Below are 19755 nucleotides of genomic sequence, written 5' to 3'. Positions count from 1 at the left end.
CACTTGAAGTTACCAGTAGCACGTTAAAGCACTGAAATATGAAATTAACTGATAATTTTCATAGGTCACGCTCTTTCCCATAAACAAAACTCATCTCCTCTCCTGGGGCGAGATAGAACAACTGGGCTGACTTCTCATTATCTCTTCCTATGGCGTATCCTTATTGAATTACTGCCGGGTAGAGGCAGCAGATGCTCATCAAGCCACTGCAGGACTCCTCTGTTAATTGAACTGTAATGGGGATGACAGCAGGGAAGGTCAGGATGATGGGACCAGTGATGTAACGTGAACTCTGGTAAGAACAACCTGCATGGGCAATTGACCTTGCTTAAATAATATTACACTGAGGGCTTTTATCGGTTGGTATCATTATGATTATTTTTCCATATCAATACTGCAATAGTGTCAGGGACCCCTGTGTGAATCGTATTATATTGTGTTCAGGACAAATGTATTTTTCACCCTAAAGAGATTAGACTTTCCAATGTGATAAAATACAGTGAGTGACTATAACCAGCTACAGGGGAAAAGAAATGGGAATGAAAAAGGTAACAATGACAAAATTTTTAAATAGATATATAGCTTCACTCAACTGGTTGCTCCAACTGCTTTAAAGGGTAGTATCATTCTTTCTAACTGCCCTTATGGCAATTTGGTGTTTTTGTTGTTGTCGTGCATAGTTAATCTTGGGGTGAAAGCAAGTCCACTTGTAAATAAATGTGCAGATGTTATTAATGGTTTATGCTATGAAAAACATATTCCTACACCTAGTTGTGCAGCTCTTGTAAAGTGCCTGGGAATGCCTGAGTTTCAGGCATGCATCCTAATGCCAGGTTCTGAGCCGGAGCGCGTGCCTTGTGTTTCTTCCACTCCAGAGGAGGCGATGTGATGTGATGATACGAGCTCTTGGCTGCTGTGTGCATCTTCTGTGGAGGCACGTTTTCGCCAGGTACTACCGCTGCAGGGGGGAAGTGAGGTCTGTGAAGCCTTCCCTGAAGCCCCTCGCACTGTGCTGTGAGGAAGTTTGGTATAAGCAGTAGCTTGTGCATTTCTGAAAATAAATTCCACCTAAAAAACAAATGCTTCTTTTCAGTACAAGCTGTGTATTATTACACTGTGTTACTCTTGGTGTGTTGGAGTAAGTCTGTATGGCAGTTAGCAAAAGCTGGATTCAGAGCGCAGCGTGTGCACGCTGGCATCTGTGCATTTTCTTTATCCCAGTGTCACTCTTTTTTTCCATGTGTGTTCAGCTTTCACTGTGTCTTTTTTTTTTTTTTTAAGCACTATCATTTTTTTCTTAACCCTTTTATTACAGTCTGCCTGGGCCAGTTGGCACCAATGACTGGGACATCTGTTGCAAAGTGAATGGAAAGAAAATGAATGAATCAATAGTAAGGCATCACAAAATTGATTAATTTATTTTGACAGCTCTAGCTATAATTATTTCAAGTATGTATTCTTATGTGGGACCTGATTTATGCAGGTTTTTATTCTGTAGAAGTGATGAAGCCTTGGTTGTAGGAGTCTCCATCACAAGACTTCACTGGTGATGTTTGATAGAAAATTAAGAACTACAGTGTCAGTGTCTGATTAACTGTGCTCCTCTGTAGAGCCTGCATGTTTCTGGAGTGGTATAGTGTTTGCATTGCATTGTGCTCCATATTTTCTCCTTTCCTACGAGTTTGTACTTTGGTGCACTGAAATAAACAGCTGATGACAGAGGATGCATTGGAATAAATGTTTATTTCAGCACTTTGGAAATGAGTTTTTTGAAATGGAATTTATCTTGTGGATGTGTGTGTGCCTCTTCATATTAGCTCATTTGGGTATAGGCTAGAGCTAGGTAGTGCAAATGGCAAAGTAGTAATGACTACATACAAATAGAGGTATGAATATTGTGGAAAAGAAATTATTCTTAATGTAAGTGTTACAGCAGAAGAAAAACTTTATACATTGAAGAAGTATTGAAGTTAGCCTCTGCATATTTCCGTGTACAGGAGCAGTGTTATTTTAGCCACAGTCACCAATATTTAGAGGTTCAAAACTGAACCCCACATACTCTCCCTAGAACTGAATAACAAGTTAAAACTGTAACATTTTCCTGCCTATCTGTAGTTAATTTGTTTGGTCAGATGCTTGGGTGTGTGCATGCCCTTCCTTGGTTGCTCTGGTTGTTCCATACAAGGGTAGAATATAACAATTTGAACTGGTGATAAGCTTCAGATATGCCAGTCCTGTGGCACGGAAGCAGATGGTCCTTCCCCTGCTAAGCAGAGCCTAAGTCTTTGTTGAGCTCATATGCTTGGTGGTACTTGATCGTATTATTTTGACCTTGTGCTTAAGATTGATAAACTCTGCGTGGTGGCCATGTTCCAGTGAGGAGAAAAAAAAAACCTGACCTACAGCCTGCAATGCTGTATTAATGTCAAATAATATAAAGTAATATCGGAATGCAGAAGAAAATCACTGCAGTAAAGCAATTTAATTTCTGTGAACTGAAAGCACTTTAATGGGAATGCTAGGAAAATCTGCTGTTGTTCCTGCAGCAGAGGTTATGAGGTGTTTTTATTTTTATTTTTTTTTTTAAACTCTGCTGCCTTGTAATTGGTGACTTTGAAGCTTTCTGTTGTTTTCAGTGTGAATGGTCATGCTGCTACAGTAGGGAGTTTGCTCTCTACTGAGTCTGATTTCCAGGTTTGCCTCTTAAAGGAAATTAATTTCAAATACTAGTTTTCAAATGGTATTATACTGCTGAATGTGCGTTATATGCAGTGTTTTGCCAGTGAAGTGAGAGTAATCCTCTTTGAACAACAACTTGCAATAGCATTTACTGAAATGGCATTGGAAGTGGTGCCAGCTCCCTTTCTCTTTGTCTGCTTAATTGCAATTTAACAGTAATCCAGGATCTATGCAACTGTGACAGCAATTCTTAAATATAGCTGAATTTGAAAGGACCTTTAGTTCTTCCAGTGCCAATGATAAGCTACAGCAGAACAGTATATTGATAATAGACTCAAACTTTTCTCTATCCATTGAGAAATAAACAAAAAGGAACTTTTTTTTCCCTCAAAGCTGTAAAGTTTTGTTGTTACAGAAAGGATGTGCTATAGCATGAAGACATCACCGAGCTTGTTCTGGGCTGTGTTCTGCTGTGCTGGTTTACAAGCCTGTCATGAGGAGGACTCCAGGTTTAGGTGTATGTAGCCTATATACATAACCTATATAAAAAAAACCAAACCAAACCCCAAACTTATATAGGTTCAGGATGTGACACCATAAGTTTATAAGACTGCTGTCAGATGCAAAGATCTTCTGACTCGGGAGGCATGGAAGCCACAATTTGTTGGAAACTGGGAAGGTATAGGGAGAAGTATTATTTATACAGGCTTTGTTCTTATACTGCACTCCGGGCATTTGGCATCGTTCTCCTGTCGGAGGCAGGATCTGGGACTTTGCAGATGTTTGGTTTGAGCTGCTACAACCTTTGTTGTATTTAGTTAAATATATGAAAGTGCACAAGCAGTGTGAAAAGGTTACTTAAAAGTTATTGGACACTTTCCATGTTCTGCTGCTCAGAAAAAAATCAATGCCTGAGTTCACAAGAGAAACCTATTGACAGTCTTGAGCATTTTGATCTTAATTGCTCTGTACTTGTTCCTGCTGCGAGGAGTATGATAATAGCTTGAACAACATTTGTGAAGGTAAATTAGCCCACTTTGAGTGATAAGGTACAACACCAAAAGCACCAAAAGGTCCATGGCTGTTAAATACCATTGAAAAGTCCAAGGCTTGGATAACACTTGGGCACTTGCATACTGGGTCACACTGAATGATTTTTGTAGAAGGAAATGTCAGAGTGCTGCTTGATTGTGAGCATCATTCATTCTGCTCTCAATGGGCACAGAGGCTGTAGGTGGCTGTGTGATCGTGCAGCTGAGGAGTATCAGGATGGTGCCGTTCACAAACTCTTGAATCCTTGACTTTGAAATCTCCCTGCTCTGCTGGCAGTGTAAGCCATACATGTTTGTGTACAAATGAACCAAATTTTGCTTCAACTACATTTAACTGATCTTCTGAACTGGGTTCCTCAGAAAAGTCTGAAATCACATATACATTTTATTATTGCAAGTCAGGTGTGTTCCCATAGAGTCCATTGGAAGTACTTAGAGTGAAGGAGATGTAACAGCAGCATCGTTTCACAGAACAGTTCTGCTCTATCACTGTTTTAATTAAAGTCGTTCTACTGATGGAAAGTCTATTCTCTGGTGTTTTCTTTAATGTAGTCATAATGCATCAGTTTGAGCTCCCTTGCTGGAACATCTTTCATTATAATCCACTTAGCTAACTTTAATTATAAACTTCTAAATTCAAAACTGCTTTTGTTATGTTTTTAAGATGCATGAAAACTGAAGCAGGAAAACTTAGGATTCATGGTTTTTACCCCAAACAAATCGATGTAAGTTAAGAGGCAATTCATTGGCAGTACAATGATTTCATATTCTTGCTTTTAATCACCAGAATCTTCCATAGCTTTGGGATGTGAAGCAGATATGATTGAATAGAAGAAAAAAGATGAAATAATTGACAGATTCTTATTATTTGACTATAGACGTCACCAAAATACCTGAACTTTCAAATATAACTGGTAAAGATGGTGACTAACTACTGAGCTTTCTGGAAACTCAGTGCTGAGGAAGGTTGTTTAAGGTTTGTACATGAAAATGGACCAAGGCGAATTTATGTTCAGCTTTGTCGATCTGGAGGTCATGCAGGCTTACTTCCCAGCCCAAAGCAGGCTGGTTTAGACTGTCTGCTGGTTGTTTGGAGTTATCTTCCATATGCAGATGTGTTAACACCAGATGTTCTTTCAGACATTATTTATCCTTACAGTTATTGTAGCAAATTACCAAAGAATTACGGAGCTTAATATTTTGATTCCTGGTGAGTGACCACTTAGGACAAAAACAGTGTCAGGCAATTGTCAACCTGATGGATAAATGTAGCTCATTCACGCTGTGTGTTTTTATCCAGGATTTTCTAAAATGCTTCTGGAAAAAGAGTAAATATTCTCAATTAATGTTTGGTGATGAAGAAGTAGAGGTATAGAAAATCAAGCTACTGTTCTCATATATGCAAAGTCACTCCACTGAAATCAAGGGGAGTGCTTGCGGAATCAAGTATTAGTATCGGAGCGTGACCTTAAGTGACTTTTTGCACAGGAGGTTTCTGACACAGTTGGAAGTAGAATGAATTTATGGTGCCCCTACTTTAAACAGAAGACTCTCTCTCTCCAAATGTCTAAGTGGAAGAATGTATGGTGTTTGTTTTCCATAGGGAAGTAAAGGCAATTTAATGTAACTATGTTCATCATTAAATAAAAAATTGGGCAGTATGCACATAAACCTGTGTCACGGGCACTTACATCTGAAGGCCTGTTCCTAGTTTGATGTATGTGACCGTGCAAACACTTTCATTTTATTAAACTCTCTACCTGTAGCGCTAGCATTAGTGTTTTTTCTGAAATATCTCCCCCAGGGGTGGTCTGCAGCACATGTCTGTGGTGATCAGCCTTTGCTGTTACAGGCCAGGCACTCTGCTGCTTTAGGACAGAATAGAATTAGCTTTTTCGATAGCAGCTTTCTGAGAAGGCAAGGCAGATTTTACTGATGAAGATAAAGAGTACACTATAAACATCCAGATTATCTTGGAATATCACAAGCAGTGGGTTTGTGCAGTGTGTAGTAGGCAAACAGTTGCATAATTACTGCTTACGTTTGTGTTAAGAAAATTTATTCATGATTAATGATGCTTATCTCTGTGCTAGACACCTGCCAAATGATTTATGGCCACGCATGTGATCTGCAATTGCTTTTTTTTGTTGCTATTTAAAGTGTTTGGGATTATTCTAATTGCATCATGCATTTTAAATGGAGGGTGCTACCCAGGTGTCCTTGTCAGCATTCCATTCTCACACGAAAAAAGTAGGTCAGATTTACCTGTGACAGGGAAGGTCACAACTCCCGGTGAACTCAGGGGGAATTTAATTGATGTATGACAAGGTTGAAATCATGTCTCAGGTTTAGATCAGTTTAAGTTGATCTTTTTTCTAAGTTCTGTAATAAATACTGTATAATTCCATGTTGGAGCAGAGCCAGACTGAACTTAAACCTAAACCACAGAAATGGTGCAGAATGACTAAGAAACCTCTTGTCCCGTGGAAACTTGCAGAAAGAGCAACTGGTCCCTTCTCTACCAGTGCAGTACATGTAGAGTGGGGAGTAAAAATTGGACCATCCATCTTTTGTCTTTCAGTGTTGGATGCTTTTGAGGACTCTGATGTGCCTTGGACTAGCACGGTGCCTGTCACTTGTGCACTCCGAGGCAGATGTTTCCATCTGTAGCTTGTGGTTATCCGAGCAGTGTCTGGAAAATGGGACAAGTTTCCCAGAGGCTTTTTTCTTTCCCTGGCTAAGCAAAGATGAGACCTGGATTTGGCTGCTGGATATCTCATTGATGTTGAAAATGAAATTAAATTTTGAACACTTCAGAAATAAGATATTTATTTGTCAGCTGTATGTGTATTTATTTATTTATACCATTTTGACACTATACTTGAATGCCTTGTTTTCAGTAGAAATGTAGGTTTCTAGATGGAAGTCTGTTATTTAAAACTAGTTTTATTCAATCCTTTCATTAAGAGAATTAGCAGTGGATTAGATAATGTAAATGCATTGTTAAGATCATTAGAAAACTTGCAAGTGGCCTTTTCAAGAGTGCCTATGTATTCCCAGCCATTACAGCTAATATATGATATCCTTGTTTTTCTGAACAAGATTCCATACAAACCGAACAAAATTAAAAGGATGCTTGTGACTAATCCTTCAAATATACGAAAACAACACCTCGTTATTTAATTTCATGAGAATCTATTAGTGCAGACTATTCATTGGCTAGGCCTGTATTATAAAGAATATTGAATAAATGCAGATAATCAGTTTTGGAAAAGCAAGATATTTTTCGGAGTAAAACACATATCTTGAACATGTTTAAGCAATCGCATGAATTTAATCATGCCTCGTCTTGGTGAAGTCAATTTTTAAAATGTAAATTTCATTTTTTTTCCCTCCATTTTTCTCTGTATTTGCCAATTTACAGCTAGCCACACTGACACATTTGGGAGCTGAGATATACTGCAACTAAATTTGATGTGAAGTGTTGGTGGCCTTCATAATGTAATTTATTCATGTTTCTGTAGATAGCATATGTTGCCTGTGCAATAATTTTTTATCGTATCAGGACAGAACAGCTACTGTTCCAAATTGTGTTATACAAACCTAGATATACAGACAAATTTTTATTGTGCTTTGCTGTGGTGTAAATCAGTGGACTCTATTGAGCTCTGCTGGGGTGGGTGAGATTAGAATCAGTCTCATGGTGTCTAATTTATTTCTATTTTTTCTGACTTAATGTAATCTCTGTTCTTGCTCCATGGGGAGCAGCAGCCAGTTATCTTTGTAGTCTGCCCAAAGAATGAACATATGTGAAACCCCTTGTTTTGGGCAGGAGGCTGCTACTCCCAGGGATTTACTGCTGTTTAGTGACCCTTTGAATGCTGAGATGAAGGCAGTGTGTTGAGAAAGCAGCTGATGAGTGCTACTGGTGCTTCATTAAAAAATCTCGGTGTCTTTATCAGCTGTTATCTGAGGTTTCCTTGGATTTGGCCATTTCATGCCCCCACCTGTTTTAAGTCATGTTGTTTTTATGGCATTCTTCTGGACCTGGAGAGCTGTCCTGCAATTCAGCTCGGCGCTGTCTGTGCAGGGCTGGGCATTCTGGCTTCCCTCCAGTACTTAAATCTAAGCATCTGAATAATTTCCTTCCTTGTTTTGCATTTTTGGGTGTGAACAGTGTTGGAGCCAGTGTCACTAATTCTTTCTCTTTCCCTTGACAGAAAGTCAGTGACTCTGTTTTCTGACCGTCACAGATGGTAACTGCAATGCTGAAGACACTGGGCGAGTTGCTCCTCCTCAGCTCTTCTGTGTGAGGTGAGCAGCCATCTAGATGGGCAAAAAAACCTTCACTGAAGGATGTTTGAGGGCCCTTCTTCCCCCCACCCCGAGGGCTTCCCTGCTGCATCGTATTTCTGAAGGATGCTCAAGATTTCTTCACTTGTGCTTCTTATGAGGCCACTTGTGGTCTGCGTTACATTGTCGATGTGTTGGGACTCAGCAGGTTGCATTCTGAATTAAATGTGAATTTTGAACTAAATTAACCCAGAAGACCTGAGCAAAGCAATAAATCTGGTCCCTTGCCCACATTACTGTATTTGGTCAGCTTGATGGTTTTTCAGGTCTTACCTGAAATGCTGTTCATCTGAAACACAAGAATGAACTAAACCAGATAACAGATATAACATTGTATTTTCCACCGTAGTTAGTCAATATCTGATTAAATATAATTGCATGAATTTATCATGATAGAAACAGTTTCAAAGTAATTTAAATACAGCTTGAAATTAAAAGTTTTACTGTATATTCAATATGGACTATTTTCAGGTTTATCTCCAGTTTCTTATCAAGAATGATGCTGTGTATTATGTATTCGGACAATGTTGCTTTTCATAAGGTTAGGAATGTAATGGAATTTTCTGGACTAAACTTCTAATAACTGATAATTTTAATGAAAATCACCAAGATTATGCCAATGAAGACAAATCTGGAAGACAGGTGTTATCACTGTCCTTACGCTAATACGGATGTGACATTTTTTTACCTATAAAAGTAGGATTAGTCACTAATAAGTAGAACTACGTTGAGAATTTGAACATGGTATAAATACAAAAGTTACTACATAAGAAAAAATTAATATGTAAATTTACATCAGAAACTGTCTCGTTTGATGTGGCACATACCATGAACATTTTTTGAGATTTCAAGTCTGTTCCCACTTGAATGTGGATGAATCCAAACTTGAAACTCATGTAAAGTCTGCCTAAGCAAGTGGCTGGTTGGTAATCTTCTGGGATGGGAGAAACAGAGATTTGAATTACTGTGCTGAATCAGAATTTTTAAGATTTTATTATGTTGTATGCCTTTCTTAATCTCTCTTGTTTTGGAAGCTTTTCCATGGTATGTAAGCAATGTGGATGTTTGCTGGAGCAGGCATTTAGGAGATGGGCTCCTGCTTCGTATGGGAGGCCCAGAGAGACATTCTTCTTTGCTTCTGGTGCTGCCCAGTGATTATTTTAATGAGTTGTATGGTCTAATACTACTCCAGCAACAGGACTTGATACATTCCTATCTCGATCACAACGCGGCTCTGGTATTCGTCTGAAGTGTTGGAGAGCTTAATTGAAATATCTTAGTCAGAGAGACCTCTCTGGAGTAACCAGTTGCTGGTTGAGCTCAAAGATCAGGGACTTAAACGTGAATCCCAGATTCCAGAGAAATGCCTGAGTAATGTCTAGTTTGCCCTTTTAGGCTCGTTCATCGTGTACTGATAAGCAACCCCTGCTTCCCTGCTTTTCCTCCTGCATTTCTCATGTTGTTTTTGCGTATCCCACGTTCACACATGGTATGGAGCTAAAACAATTCCAGGTTTGGTATTCCAGTTGTCAGGGATCTTAAAATGTTGGACGTAGGGTCTGCATTCAGAGCTGAATTTTGCACCTGGAATCCATTCTCAGCTTTGGTTTAGTCTGCCTATAGCATGATAATATTCATGCTGAAGAGAAATTAAGTAGAGAAAAGAAGGGACACATCACAGACTGTTATCAGATTCCTTGCCATTTATTTGCACTGGTAAATTTCTTCTTAAGAACCTGCTAAAAGCATTTACGATGGCTGGCTTTGTAGGATGGGACTGCAGGTCCTTTGGGAGCTGGCTCTCTCCTCTCTCTTCCCCCTGCCCTTTTTCCCCCCTCTCTTTCTCTTCAAGTGAAGCCTCTATAACAGACTTGTCCTCAATGAATCCGGCACACAGGGACTATGAAATGCACAGTGACCGCCAGGTTACCCTTAGGCTGAGCCTGTTGCCTTGGTGTTTTAAGTCTTTTAGCAAGCTTTTTCTTTTTCTTTTAATTCTAGGACCAAAGAAGACAAGATACTGAATTATCTGAATTATGCTTCTACAACAGAACTGGGTTTCTCCTCACTGGGCATGGCAGAGCCTGGGGAAGTCCTTCCTTTTGTTTGTTTTCTTAATGTTACAAACAGCTGATCTGGAAGCCAGGAGAGGTCATCAGTTTGTCTGGAAAACAGGTAGGAAAAAGATATGTTGGTTTATCTACTAGATAATCCCTGTATTTGAGGATGGAGTGATTGCCCTTGCTCCATTCTGCTTTAGCTCAATAATAAATTAAAAAAGCCTGATAGTGTCTTCTGTTCTGATTTTTTTTTTTTTTTGGTAACTGAAGAATAGAGGGGTTTAATCTCTATTTTAAATTAGTAATCTTCATGTCTGTTGCAGTTATGCACCAGAGTGACTCTAGAGTATAATTCTGGACTCCTTAATGCTTTTAATCCAAGAGTAAAATTTTTACTGTATCCTGATATCATCATCCTAATGTTGCTTCCTTTGAAATATTTAATAATTTTCTTTGCATGTTTGAATGAAAGGGGCACACCAGCATCTTTCTGGATTAACTGAGCCAGAAGTCCATCCTCTTGGTTGATCTATTTATAATTTTATTGGTACATTTAATGAATTATTTCTGTCCATCAGTCAGATTGGACACATGCAGTGTTTGAATGTTCAAAATCGGGCACGCACAATGTTTGGAAACTTTTGTGAAGACACATTGATAGCACTGTGATTCCTAGTGACAGGGAGGAGGTACATAGGAGGTGGCGTGGTACAGATAAAACTAAGCATGACACATTGGATGCTTATTTTGTAGCACAACACAACAACAAAGAATGTTCAATGAAATGGAAATATTGGCAAATTTGGGAAATGTTTACTCAAAGTACTTCATCAAAGATATGCAACTGAACCAGAGGTTTCATTGCCCAGGATCCCTTTGAGGTTTGGCTGTTTATGACTGAGCAACAGGGCGATTAAATTTGATGGAAAAATAATTTCCCTCCTTTTTTTGGAGAGGTTCTTTGCTGTTTTGGTTATTTGTTTTTTAATTGTAGTTCTGTAGAAGGTAAGAGGCTGAATTAGCTGAATAATGAAACAATTACTCTGGGAGGTCTCCTGTTGTTCTGGTAGGATCAATGCAAGCTTCTCACCCTGGCCCCTGGGATGGGAGGCTGAGTGCTGGTGAAGTGCTGGTTAAATACAATCTAATATTATATTTCTAAAGAACTTTTTTTTACAGTGTCTTGCATGTAAAATGAAGAGGAAATAAACAACAGCATAAACTGTCTTTCTCTAATTCACTGTTATTTATGTGATTTTTGAACAAGCTTTGAAAGGTAGAGTTGTTTTCTTGAGACAAATTAGACCCTTCAATGCTGTCTGTCTTCTCTTCAGTTCTGAAGTGTATTCTACCATCGGTCCTTAGAGATGTGCATTGGAAGTCATAAAATTGTAATTTGACTTGATGATTCCAGCTGACAATAAAGAGATATTAATGCTTCGAAGGCACCTGAGGCAGATGTATTTAGAACTAAGAAAAGGTGGTGCACAGGTTTGCGTGAATGGGGGTACCATACTCTGAAAGCCCTGTGATGAGCACGTTGTAATGGTCTGTCTTCCAGGTGCAGAAGAAAATTGTTAGTTCTTGTGACTCCCACAGTGAATTAGAACTATCTGAGCTCTCAAGAGTAATTTTAAAAACCTTAAATCCTAACAGTATTTTGATGCACCTTCTCTGCTTATGTAGTGATGAGAGGTAGAAAACAACTTTGAGTGAAATGTTTTCCAAATGAAAATAACTTGTGAGCTTGAGCCAGATTCATTGTCCTGTTTGGCAAAAGGAAAGATTTTTTTTTTTTCCTCTCCAGTTAAATATTTTTATATTTAAAAAAAAAAATATTTCATTTTTCATTGGAGTATTTTGTGGAAAATTAGGTAAAAGTTATATCTAAACCCAAAATGTTTAGTTCTGGGTTGAAATGAATAGTATGTTCACTCAAAACACTTTGTTTTGCTAAGAAACAAAGTATTATTTGTGAAGCCTCTTTCTCTGCAGTAGCAGTGAAGCAGCAGCATTTCTAAGTCCTGAATCTCGATCTTTTACAATCATCCTAAGAAATAACACAACTGGCTAAAATTTCTCACAACAGGCTGAATGGATGCTTATTTGGGAAGAATCTTGGTTAAAAGGAGCTAGGTATATTTTGCAGTGTCAGAGCATATGTAATAAACTAATGGCTTGCTTTTGGTAGTTCTGCTGCATGTGTTGCAGATTTAATTTCCGAGGCCTTTGGAAGCATGTATATCAACGTAAAATTGCAGTGAACTTGAAATTAGTTACAAAAGAGTGTAAATGGCAGTCTGCTGTTGGGGTGGCATATGTGGCTTGCTTTTCTATGCATTTTTTTACTTTGCGTGAAATGGTTTTTCAGGTACGGTTAATCACAAAGGTGTATCTTTCTTTCAAAAGATGACAGGGAAATGTTTTGGGAAGAGAGGGTTGGTAACTTGAATGGAGCAGGTGGGTCTGGAGAGGTAGAAGGGTTAAGATAACCTGTTGGGGCAGGATATTAATCATAAGATAACTTTGGGATGTAGATCATGGAAGTCCTGACCTGATAAGATCTGTGGCTTGTATAATTAAAAAAAACCCACCCAAAACCATAGTTTGAGGACTTCTGTGCCCAATACACGAAAATAAAAGTTAAATAAAAGCACAGCACAGTGAACCTAAAATGAAGTAGTGTTTAATGTCAGAACTGAGCAGATCCATTCTGATAGAAAGAAAACCTGCACCTGTTGTCATTTTTTTAATGAAACAATCTAATGAGAAATGAGCAATCCCTAATGGGAAAGGAGATGATCTGTTTTGTTTTTAAATCTTCAATTGTCTGTTGCAAGCATGGCAAGTTACTTACCTGCTCTAGAGAAATTCAACTTCTTATTGAAATGTCATGCCTTATAATTAAATAAGATTATGCTACTGAAAGCTCTGACTTTTAAGAGAATGAATTTATGTGTACTAAAGTAAGTTTTCCTAGCACATAGAAGTCCAGAGATGCATACTTAATTTGGATGAGGGAACTAAGAAAAAAAAAAAGGCATTATATCAGCACTGAAGATTATAAAGCAGGCTTTTTTTCAGCTGAATCCTTGGCTTTATCTAATGAAGACTCATACATTTTCATGCTGGGCTTGGTGGTCTTGGTCTAGGTGAAAGCAGTTGTATTGAAATCACTGCATCTGCAAAAAACCCAGGCTCTGTATTTCTAAAATGTAAGAACTTGGCAGTGTGAGGTAGATTATACATACTCTTCCCTCAGCTATTCAAAGGGCTATCACGTGCATTTTGCTTGTTTGTGGCCTGTCTTAAAACCATTTATTTTTAGCTTTTGGTTTCTAGAGATGATATATTAATGTCTAAATATCTGTACACTGTATCTTTTGGTTTCAAGACATTTCTTGTCAGATACTTATTTTGTGACCACCAGCCTAAACATGAGAGCAATAATTACATCAATTAAATTACTCAGCAGCCTCAAGTAGCTGAATAATTTTCTGACACTTGCTAACTAACAAAGCAGTTTTAGTGATAAAATCTTGAGAAAACTTAATTGGATCTAAATCCTTGTAAATTAATATTGTTTAATGCAATAGCCAATTAGCAATTTGCATATTTCACCATGTTGACTTTCTTCAGCTCTGAATGGTCCTAAAAGTGCCTGGAATTTCTGTAATGCAAATATGTCTATGTTTTAGTGATGGCCATTCAAGCTTTTAAAACTGTATATAGAATACTGATACATGCATGAATCCACAGCATGATTCTTGTTGGTTTATTTTTTGGTGAAACTCTAAAATTTAGTTCTACAGTCTAAATTAAATCTAAAATATGTGCAACACAGGAAATATTTTGGGTGTTTTGCAGGAGGGAGGCTGGTAATTAGGATTAAAAAATGCTGAAGATCCGCCCTTCCCAGAGACACTTGCAGTTGCTGCATGGGCAGGTTGCAGTCTCACCATCACCGCGGGTGTCTTCAGCTCCTCCATGAACTACGCTTCAGTAACCATGCATGTGCTATTTCCCCCAAAATACTCACAGAATGAAAGGGTTAAGGGACATACCCCATAAAGGTGGTTCTCGGAGCTAAACAGTGATGTGGCTTTTTTTTTTAAATAAGGGGAATATTGTAAACATGTTTTTGTAGGATGAAAATGTTCCAATTTTTAGGAAAATAGCTCTCTAATTGTGGTAAAATGCTATTTAACCTGGAAATAATACCATGTCTACTGTGGAAGGGAGAAAAGGGACTATCAGAAACCCAGATGTGGTGTCCCAGCGAGTTCTCCATCTGTAATTCTCTCAAAAAAATGAATTGGGATGGCGATTTAGCCCAGCAGGGACATGCTCCCTGTTACAAATGGAAGAGCACTGCAAGTGAGATAGCAGACTGGGAAATGGATTTGTAATACAGTTGATCACAGTAGAGCGATTTTTACCTGAGGAAGAAACCATTAATCTTCTGGTGTTTGTTGGCTTCTGGGAGCTAGGTGTGGTGAGCCCTAAGGTCTCTTGTCCCAGGTGAACGCAAAAAAACTTTAGTTCAGAGTTATTACCCATATTTGAAATTCCTTCTTAAAGTAGGGTTAGCAAATGGATTTTGATCGTTAGTCTTTCTTCAGAAACAATCCATAAGGGAAAGGGTACGAAATGAACTTTTCAGAGAACAAGTTCTAACGTGGAGGAACCTTTGAACTATTTGTGAATGTGGGTGAGCCAGTTATGGCTAAGATGAAAAAGATCTTTTGTTCTCTGTTCTCAGATAATACTGCCATAAAATGCCCTTTCTCAGGATCGTAATTTCAGGAAGGCCAAGTGCTGGTTTGGAAGTGCCTTTGACCTTATGTCTTAAAAGACAAACTTTTACCTATGTACACCAAATGTTAAAAGGAGTCCAGATCTTCAAAGGACAGTAGAGCTCAAACCTACAGAAAAGAGATTCAGAGATAGCTCTGCAACAAGTGATATTTTTCCAAAAGCCCTACAAGATGAAGAATGGTAATCTATACTAGATTAAGTGTTTTTTTATTTGATAGGACAACAATTCATGAATGAAGTGCAAATGTCTTTATAGTGATCTTTGTGTAGCATCTAGAAGTTTTTATGATATTTCTGGCTGTCTGATGCTTCTATGCTTCTCATTTTGTGGCAAATGTTCTAACTGTAGGTTATTCTTATGTTGTCTTGGTGGATGGAATTTCAAATATTTAAACTCTAAAGTGGAAATTTAACCTTGATTTAATCAAACTTTGAATGATTCTAAGGTTCTTCACTATACTAAGAGTTTAGGACTGCAGTGACTCTCTTGGGTTATAGGTTGCAATCTTGTCATATTGACAGCAGAAACAATTAATAAATAATTATTAAAAAACCTGTTAAGTTCCATTCTAAAACTAGTCAGATTGTTGCCATAAACTTGATGATTGAAAAGTCATTCTAAAATGGTAAGCCTTGTTTTTACCTTTATTAATGACCAGTTTATGCCTTTGTACTTAAGCCAGACTATAATTTAAGTAACTCTTTTTTGGTAGTTGCTCCTAATGTATTTGCAAATTAAGGATACCAAGCTATTCTGGACCCCTGTTAGTAAACACATTCTCTTTGAACTGGTTTGTCAAATTAAAACTTTTCTTAGCATTGCTCCTCAGAGTTATATCAAATCTCAGATGAGATTCCACCCACTGATATTTTACCATTTTAATTAGAAGTGCCTGGCTTAAAATATCTCGGAATCATATAGGTGGTGCTCTTTTTGAATATTTCGTAATAAACAGTTTTAATTTGAAGTAGGTTAGTTGTTTTTAATCTGCTGGTATAGTTCCATTAAGTAGCCATTAAAAAAAGTGACTTAAATTTAAAAAATAGTACTTTAGTTCCAAATTTGTCTAAAATAATTCTTTACAAAGAATGTTTTATGGCACAATATCAATTATGCTTTTATTTCTGCAAAACTTTTTAAAAAAACCAATAATACTTGAAGCTTTAAAGAAAGTTGTTTTGCAAAATTTCATTAGCAGCAAAACTTAATGTGCTGATATTTGAGAAGATGTAAGAGTGGCCTGAAAGCTAATCTCATATTTCCTTAGACAGGAGTGCAGTTGTCTCAGATTGCTAAATATTTGGTTTTCTCTCCTCATTATTCCTTTGCCTTTCCTATCCACATTTTCACCTTTCTGTTCCACACACCTCTTAATTTTATTACATACTTCCCCTCACCCTTATCATTCCAGTTCTGGTATGGTATCCTCATCTGGTCTTATTTTCTCACCAGCTGAATCCAGCTTGTCTTGGAGTTGTGGAGGTGCATCTGTTGCCTTACTTTATAACCCTTTGCAGTGGTTGTACAAATAATATTTAGGTGGGTGAGACATTTCAAAGGTGGTGGAGACCTTGTGTCCTCAGGCAGTAATACTGGTGAGTTTGTCAGAGAACTGGGCAAACGTACGTGAGAAAAGCTTCATCTCTCTCCTGAAGAACCTTTCCTATGCTGGAAGCTCATCTTCCAGCCTGGTCTTTCCTCCAGGTGCTTGAGGTCTGCTGCTGTGTTGGATAAACGTGCCACAGCAGCCCCTTGCATACCCACCTGGGGCCTGTCCACCGTAGCTTCTGGATTTATCCTTAACCCACAGGGCTAAAAGCTCAGCGTTTCGTCATGGCTGAAGAACCTGCCCTGTCGGCACAGAGCATGCCATCCGGTGTCAGAGACAGCGGAATTGTTATTCGAGGAGTTTCGGAAGTGTAATCAGAGATGCAGAAGTGCTTAAGCTGGTGCCAGTTTTCCTTGTCCGTAAAACTTGGTATGTTCTTATTAGTTCGAGTTTCCTGTAGGGACTCGAAGACACCAGCGAAACGTTCCTGGTGGCACTCCTTGAAGAAAGAATCGCTGGCTTCTGTATTTTTTTCCTAGAAAAACACAGTACAGCAACCAATATGAGGAGCATAGAGTATCAGTCAAATTAAAAGGCAAGCAAAGGAGGAACTGAAGTGGCACTGAACTATATTTTAACACTAACGCTTTATATGGTTGACGATAATAGGCAGTGTACTTGTTCCTCAGCAGAGATGAGTACTGTGCAGCAGCATAGCTGTAGGCTGATGGCAGTGTTTGCTGAGTTCAGATGTAGGCTTTTACAGCATGTGCTTGGTAATTTTGTTATTGTCGGGCTTGCAAAACTATTTCAATAGTTCTTTTACACAAAGACTACATGCTTTAACAAATATCTTTGTCTAGCCGACATCAAATGTTCGGTAGGTGGTGGTTTAAACTAGATTACACAGGAGATTCACACTAATCTTTTAATGTCCCTCTTCCCTTCCTGAGAATAGTAGTTTTTGAGAATAAGGTGTTTTTTTTCTGGTTTTTGTTGGTATTGGGAAAAGTGTAAGTTAGGCGTCTTATCCTTTTCTTTCCTCAATAGTTACTATGGGAACAGAGCTGCGGGTCACAGGGGAAAATCTGCAAAAGTGGTTTCTTTTAAATTGTTCATTTAAAAAAAAAAAGATAGCTTATTATTGGAATTGTGGTACTTTTCATTCAACTTTGTTGGATTGTATTGTTGTACATATTTCACTCACAAAAGAAGCACAGTGAGTGGCAAGAAAAACAGAAGGGGATGTTTTTGTACTTTTTCCTTGGGGTTAATATTTTTTTAATTGAATGCAGCTGTTGGAAAGATTTCTGTTGTTACGTATAGGCGGAGCATTAAAAATGGATGATCATATTTTCAGCCTGTTTCAGCAGAGTACTAGATTTAATTATTCTGCTGCCCTTGTTCAGAACCCTGCAGGTTGGTGTTGTTTTTTTTTTTAATAATTATATCTTAAGTTAGTTAGAATAAGAGTTTCACTTTGCCACTTAATTGAACGATTTCAGTATATAGGGGTAATCACTTTCTCATTCAGCTCTTGTGTAGAGCACAATTATTATGGGTGAAAATACACAAAATTGTATTAGAAATCACTAAGATGCCTATTGTTGTTCTCAGTATGCAGATAATGCAGCTGATTCTTTCTAGGGACATGAGTTTTGGGTAGTCTGCCCACTGATAACCATATTTCCCTAGATTTTTTTTTTTTCCTCTGGTATGTATGAGAATAGTCCTGTTGTCATCAACTTATTTTTTCTTCTCTTCAAAAAGAAAAAAGAGTTTCTTCGTCTTCTTTTCAAAAAATGTGAATGGTAAAAGCCAGAAAAACGAAATGGAGACGTTAGAAGGGATAGGGGATATTGCATGGTAATCCAGATTCTTGACATAGTGTGCATATGGTTTATTTTAATCACTCTCAGCTAGTGGATAGATATGATGACATGCCTACTTAATATAGTAGTTTTGAATATGTGAGCTTCAGTTTGCATAGGGAATTCCTGCTGAGATCAGTAGGAGCGCGGTGTGTGAATCCAGAGGCAGTCCTTACTGTTGATTACGCTGCCTGGTGTCTACCATTTTGTAGACTTCTGCAGTTCCTTCTTCCAGAGACCTTTTAAAGTTCATGGTTAAATGTATCTCCGTGTCATAGTTGCGTATAACAGTGATTTAGGATTATAGAGCTAAATTTGGAAAAGCACGTTAAAACCTCATTATAGCAGTTCTAAATAATATTGGTTCTATATGCTGGGGGATGAGTTGTGGACAGTTGCTGCAGTACACCCAGCTTTTGTGTGCCATGTCCTGGTAGGCTAGCCATGAAAAATCACTTTTCAAATGAGAACTTAATAAAAACTTTCCTGCTCTGAACGCTAAGCCCTACTCCCCGTGCGATTAGTGGTTTCATTTCTTTCTCAGCAGTTGGGTAATGATTATGGCTCCAGATGCTGCAGGAGTGATAAAGAGAGTGATTAATTTCACTTGAAAGGGCATATGTTCAAAGAGGAGCCAGCCCAACGCCTCGAACGCGCAGCCCACGTCGCTGCCGCGCCGCAGCTTGCACGCCTTGGTACCCAACTGTTCCAGGGGAAAGTACCAGTAAACCTATGTTATTTATCTTAAGCCAATATATTTGCTGCTTAGTTTTGCCCACTCATTGATGTATGTTGTTCCCCTCCCCCGTATTCCACAGGATCTGGTTTTAAAAGCTCTTTGTGTCTCTTTATAAAGCAGTGCTGTCAAACTTTCAGCAGAAGACTTTGAGAAGGGGCTGATGCCACCAGCGCAGCCCAAGTAACTGCGAACAAGTTCAGAGTTATGTTTATACCCTGCACAGAATGGACTGGTAATGAAAGGATTTGTATTCCCTGGCATAGTCAACAGCGACTTTAAAAGTGTTCCTACGCTTTATTTGCAATAATAGTTCACACCATATGACTTGCTGAAAAATCCTGACATTTAAAGTATTACATTTTCAATATACTTAAAAAATTAAATGTGTAAGGTAGGTACTTCAGTAAGTCTTGATTAGGACTTTATTGACCCATTGAATAGGTCAACAGAAGTATGAAATGTGGCTGGTAGTGCCAGCCACGTGATTAAATACAGGACGAGGGGATATCTGGTGTTTATTGTGTTACCATCTGAACTTTTTCACTGATTGGTGTCCTCTGGGGTTTATTCTTATCAGCCCTGAGATCTAAAGACCTTCAAATATCAATAGTTTAAAATATCCACCTATGTGTG

The 19755-nt window shown here is 38.3% G+C and overlaps 1 protein-coding gene across 3 annotated transcripts in view; it reads left to right on the top strand.

Annotated features, from left to right (window-relative positions):
- Positions 1–19755, top strand: part of THSD7B (thrombospondin type 1 domain containing 7B) — a 336992-nt gene that overhangs the window by 51912 nt on the left and 265325 nt on the right. For all 3 annotated transcript variants that reach the window (XM_069780784.1, XM_069780785.1, XM_069780783.1), the window contains exons 2-3: positions 7952–8045; positions 10086–10259. In XM_069780784.1, coding sequence (XP_069636885.1) covers positions 10121–10259 — 139 coding nt within the window. In that variant the 5' untranslated portion in view covers positions 7952–8045; positions 10086–10120. The remainder of the gene's footprint in view (positions 1–7951; positions 8046–10085; positions 10260–19755) is intronic.

Source organism: Haliaeetus albicilla, chromosome 4 (assembly GCF_947461875.1).
Source record: "Haliaeetus albicilla chromosome 4, bHalAlb1.1, whole genome shotgun sequence".
NCBI classification, from domain to species: domain Eukaryota; kingdom Metazoa; phylum Chordata; class Aves; order Accipitriformes; family Accipitridae; genus Haliaeetus; species Haliaeetus albicilla.
The sequence above is the reverse complement of the archived record's forward strand: the minus strand, read 5'-3'. Positions and strand labels throughout refer to the sequence as shown.